Source organism: Hordeum vulgare, chromosome 5H, assembly GCF_904849725.1.
Source record: "Hordeum vulgare subsp. vulgare chromosome 5H, MorexV3_pseudomolecules_assembly, whole genome shotgun sequence".
In the NCBI taxonomy this organism is placed as follows: Eukaryota; Viridiplantae; Streptophyta; class Magnoliopsida; order Poales; family Poaceae; genus Hordeum; species Hordeum vulgare.
In genome coordinates, this window is record NC_058522.1 from 455,454,224 (window position 1) to 455,458,056 (window position 3,833).

The following is a 3,833-nucleotide window of genomic DNA, read 5'->3' on the forward strand; positions in this document are numbered from 1 at the left end:
ACCCGAACCGTCGCCGACATATTTCGAATCGCCGCAGGCAGCCTGCGGGCGGAGCGGAGGCGATTCCCGGGAACAAACCGATCGTATCGGCAGGCAAAACAAAAGCAGGTGAGGATCGAAAGAAAGCGAAAGACAAGATTACAAGGGGGGCAGTAAAGAAAGCGGATCGAGGAGGAAGAGGAAGAAGAAAGAGCGTAGCGTACATCGGCCAGCCAAAGGCCAAAGCGGCGGCACGTAGAAGAAGGCAGCGGCGAGCGAATCACGAGGAAAGCAAGCCGAGAGCCCGAGAGATAGAGATGTAGAGAAGAGAGCAGGAGCAGCCAACCACCCCTATCTCTTTGCTTTCGTTGCTTCGTTTGGACTTTGGCACTACGTACTACGTACTCTGCTCTGCTAAACTGACTTTGGCCGCGACTGGACTGACCCCAAAGAGAAAATGAAAAACAAGTGACGCAGCGACCTACTGGTGTGTGTGTGGGTGCGTTACGTGGCGGCGGTGGACTTGGCATGCATGTCGCGGCTGCACGCTCTGGGCTCTGGCCTTGGAGCGAAAAAGCCGTCCTATTTAAGCACGCCCGGCCGCCGCACTCTGACCGCCCGCTCACACACGCACTCGCTCGCTCTCTCTCTCTCTCTCGGTGCCACACAGGCGGGCGAGTGACACGGCTCATCATCTACACCGAGGGAGGCCGTTGGTGCTGCTGCTGCTGCGCCATGGAGACAGCGCAGGAAAGAGAGCTGCTGCAGCTGCAGCTGCAGGGCTGGCCTTTCCACGCCATGCCGCCCAGCTTCGACGCCGGCAGCGCCTACAGCGGCAGCGGCAGCAGCATGAGCAGCGACTCCTTCCTGCTCGGATGGGAGCCGCCGTTCGGCGGCTGCTTCGGCCTCGCCGACGCGCAGCTCCACGACCTCTTCCCCCTCTGTACGTGCGCGCGCCCGCCGGCATCATCATGCCTGTGCAGTGCTCTGTTTTCCCTCTTCGGCGGCGCCGGCAGGGGACTGAATTCGCCGTTTCTTGGCCTGCAGGCATGGAGCCGCTTCCGTTGTCGCCGGCCGCGACGTCCACGGCGGCGGACTTCCCGGCCGAGCGAGAGCAGCAGGTCCCGGCGCCGGCGGCAATGCCCAACGGGGAGCTCGGCGACCTTCTGCTGGTACCACGAAGCAACCTATCCGTAATCCTTATCTTTCGCGTCCGGATTAACTTCCTTGCGAGATTTCCTCGGCCGTGTTAAAAACCGTCGCTTTCTCTCATTGTTTCCTCTCGGCAGAATTTCTGGGACGCCGGTGACGCGAGAGAGCAGCCGGTCGCAATCAATTCGGGCTGCGTGGCACCGCAGCAGGAGAAGAGCAGCCAGAGCAGCGCTGCCACGGCAACAAACTCTTTCCTCTGTAAGTAACAATCCTCTCCCTCCCTCCCTCGGAATCCATTGATCGACTTCAGCATTCGCTAGGCCTGCTGTGTTTCTTCTCTAGGGTCTCTGCTCCGGTCCTTGGCGCATCACCAAGGAGGCAAGGACAAAACACAAAGTCGTAGAGTTCGCATTTAACAATGCAGCCTGTCAATGCCATGCGTTCAAAAACGCCATGTGGGCCCGTGGGCGGGTGGGGCCCGCCGGGAATTAGCAGCACCTAATTGTCATGACCTGATGACCCTATGATTTGCCCATGGTCGCTTGGTATAGTAGATTATAGTACTGCCCCGGTAGGATTGCACCATAATTATAATATATATTTTTTTGAGAGAGAACCATGTAGACTTGTTAGTAGTACTAGAACGTAGTAGAGACAGGCGCTTCTTTTCAAGTAAAGACAGATCTGGGTGTTACATGTTTAGATGGTACTCTAGCAAAGATTCTAATCTTGTGCAGGACTACTCCTGCCAAAGTCGCACCTTTTACGTGATCGCTTCATTATTTTCAAGGCACATCGGGCAGGCATGTAACTGAATGATTAATTTGGTTGATGATCACTGCCGCAGATGATGAGGACGATCTCCTGGGCTCCATTTTCTCCAAGAGGCCCACCTTGGCAGAAGAAGCACCCGTGTTCCTCACCCCGGCGGAGGCCGAGCCCCTCCCCAGCGCCTCCTCCTCCTCCAGCTGCCACGCGGGCCCACCTGCCTGCCGGGCCCGGGCGCAGGACACCACCACCAGGCCAAGTGGCGCACGGGCCCCACCGCCTCTCCCTCGCTGCTCCTCGTCGTCGTTGAAACGGGCGACACCAGAAGGTGCTCTCTCGGCGTCGACGCGACATGCCTCACAGTCGCATCCACCCACTCTCCGGAGCTGTCTGATTCTGGCCGTCTAATCACCACCGAGTAATTAACCTTGACTGGCGTTGTGTCTGGCAGCAGCATCGGAGTCGACGGAGGCGGAGAGCGGCGGGAAGCGGCGGAAGGCGTCGTCGGGGAGCGTGGTGTGCCCGTTCGCCGTGCTGAAGCCGGACGGCCTCGACGGCGGCGCGACGCTGGCGGACATCAACGCGCGCATCCTCATGCGGCCGGCGCGGCCCGTGCGGCACCCCGTCGGCGAGTACGCGTGCGCGCCGCGCGTGCTGGCGGCCGACGCGCCCGGCATCTCCGGCAGGGCCGTCTCGGGGTTCACGAGGCTGCACACCCCCGGCCGCGGCACCATCACCATCATGAGGACGCGAGGCTGCTAGCGCGCGCACCATCATTGCGAGCCCCGTCTGCTGTCTGTGCCTCATGGACGTCCATGGACGATGATGATATGATATAATGCACCATGTAGAGTAGATTAGCCCGGCTCAATCAGTGCTACGTGCATTGCATGGCTAGCTAGGTAGACGCCCCATGGCTGGCTACTCCAGTAGGAGTAGCGCTTCCGGGTTCCAATGCCGTGTAATTACATGCTCGATTATTACATAAGGAGTGAGGTGAATGAATAAAATCCTTCCATTTTCTTCTCCGGATCTCGTTTTTTCATCCTTGTTTCCTTGTTTCTCTCGGATGCTCTGATAGTGATAGCGAAGGTTTCCTTGGATCGTCCGTAGCCGTAGCAAAGAACAAGAGAGCCGGCTGGTGGCCCCCGTCCTTGTGCTCCTGGTAGCCAAGCAGCTTGTGTTACGGCCCCGAAAAGCTGAAAGCAACTGCCTTTCCTTTTGTCTGCAAGGCGTGGGCCCGCTCGAGCTGCCTCCATGGCTCTTTGCATGAGATTTGTTTTTCTTTTCTTTTTGTCCTAAAAGAATGGACTTGACTTGAGCACACATTGTTAATTACTCAGTGCAAAGCCGTCCTCTGGAATGGCTTCTTTTTATGCAGTAGTACGTAAAACACGGTCCGGCAAAGGGAATATACGAAGGGATAAAGACGGTAGTATAGCAGGGGCATGGTAAAAACCACCATCCAAAGCGATACCAGCAGGGTAAAAATGTTTAGGAACACAAAGAAAGACGAGTTTGGCCCTGTTTGGATCCCGGTGCTAGAGCTAGTTTGAGCTAGTTGGAGCTGAACTAACCCTCAAAGCATCCAAACACATGTGCTAGTTTGGTTTAGATGGAAACTAACCCACCTAAAAAAACTATCCCTGAGATGATGTGCTAATTGGAGCTAGTTGTGGTGGACCCATAAAAAAAAACTTTTTTTAGCCACACCGAATCCCTCCTCCCGCATCTTATCTCCTCCCATCTCTCCCTCTCCTCCCGCACCCACTTGTCACCACCGCCGGCCGCGCTCGCCCCTGCAGGCCGCCGCAGCCCGCCCCGGCCCCCGCTCACCACCAACGCCGCCACGTCCTCCTCCCGTATCCACTCGCCACCGCCGACCGCGCTCGCCCCGGCCGCGTTCGCCCCCGCCGGCCGCGCTCGCCACCGCC

The 3,833-nt window shown here is 57.9% G+C and overlaps 1 protein-coding gene across 2 annotated transcripts; it reads left to right on the forward strand.

The window, feature by feature from the left end:
* The first annotated feature begins 601 nt into the window (after positions 1–601).
* On the forward strand, positions 602–2,927 carry LOC123395994. 2 transcript variants are annotated; one of them, XM_045091019.1, is made up of 5 exons: positions 602–922; positions 1,027–1,151; positions 1,269–1,389; positions 1,979–2,227; positions 2,351–2,927. In XM_045091019.1, the coding sequence occupies exons 1-5, from the start codon at positions 715–717 to the stop codon at positions 2,659–2,661; spliced, it is 1,014 nt and encodes a 337-aa protein (XP_044946954.1). In that variant the 5' UTR covers positions 602–714; the 3' UTR covers positions 2,662–2,927. The 2 variants fall into 2 exon arrangements, with proteins under 2 accessions (XP_044946954.1, XP_044946955.1); XM_045091020.1 differs by having other exon boundaries at positions 611–922; positions 2,354–2,927.
* The last annotated feature ends 906 nt before the right edge of the window (positions 2,928–3,833 follow it).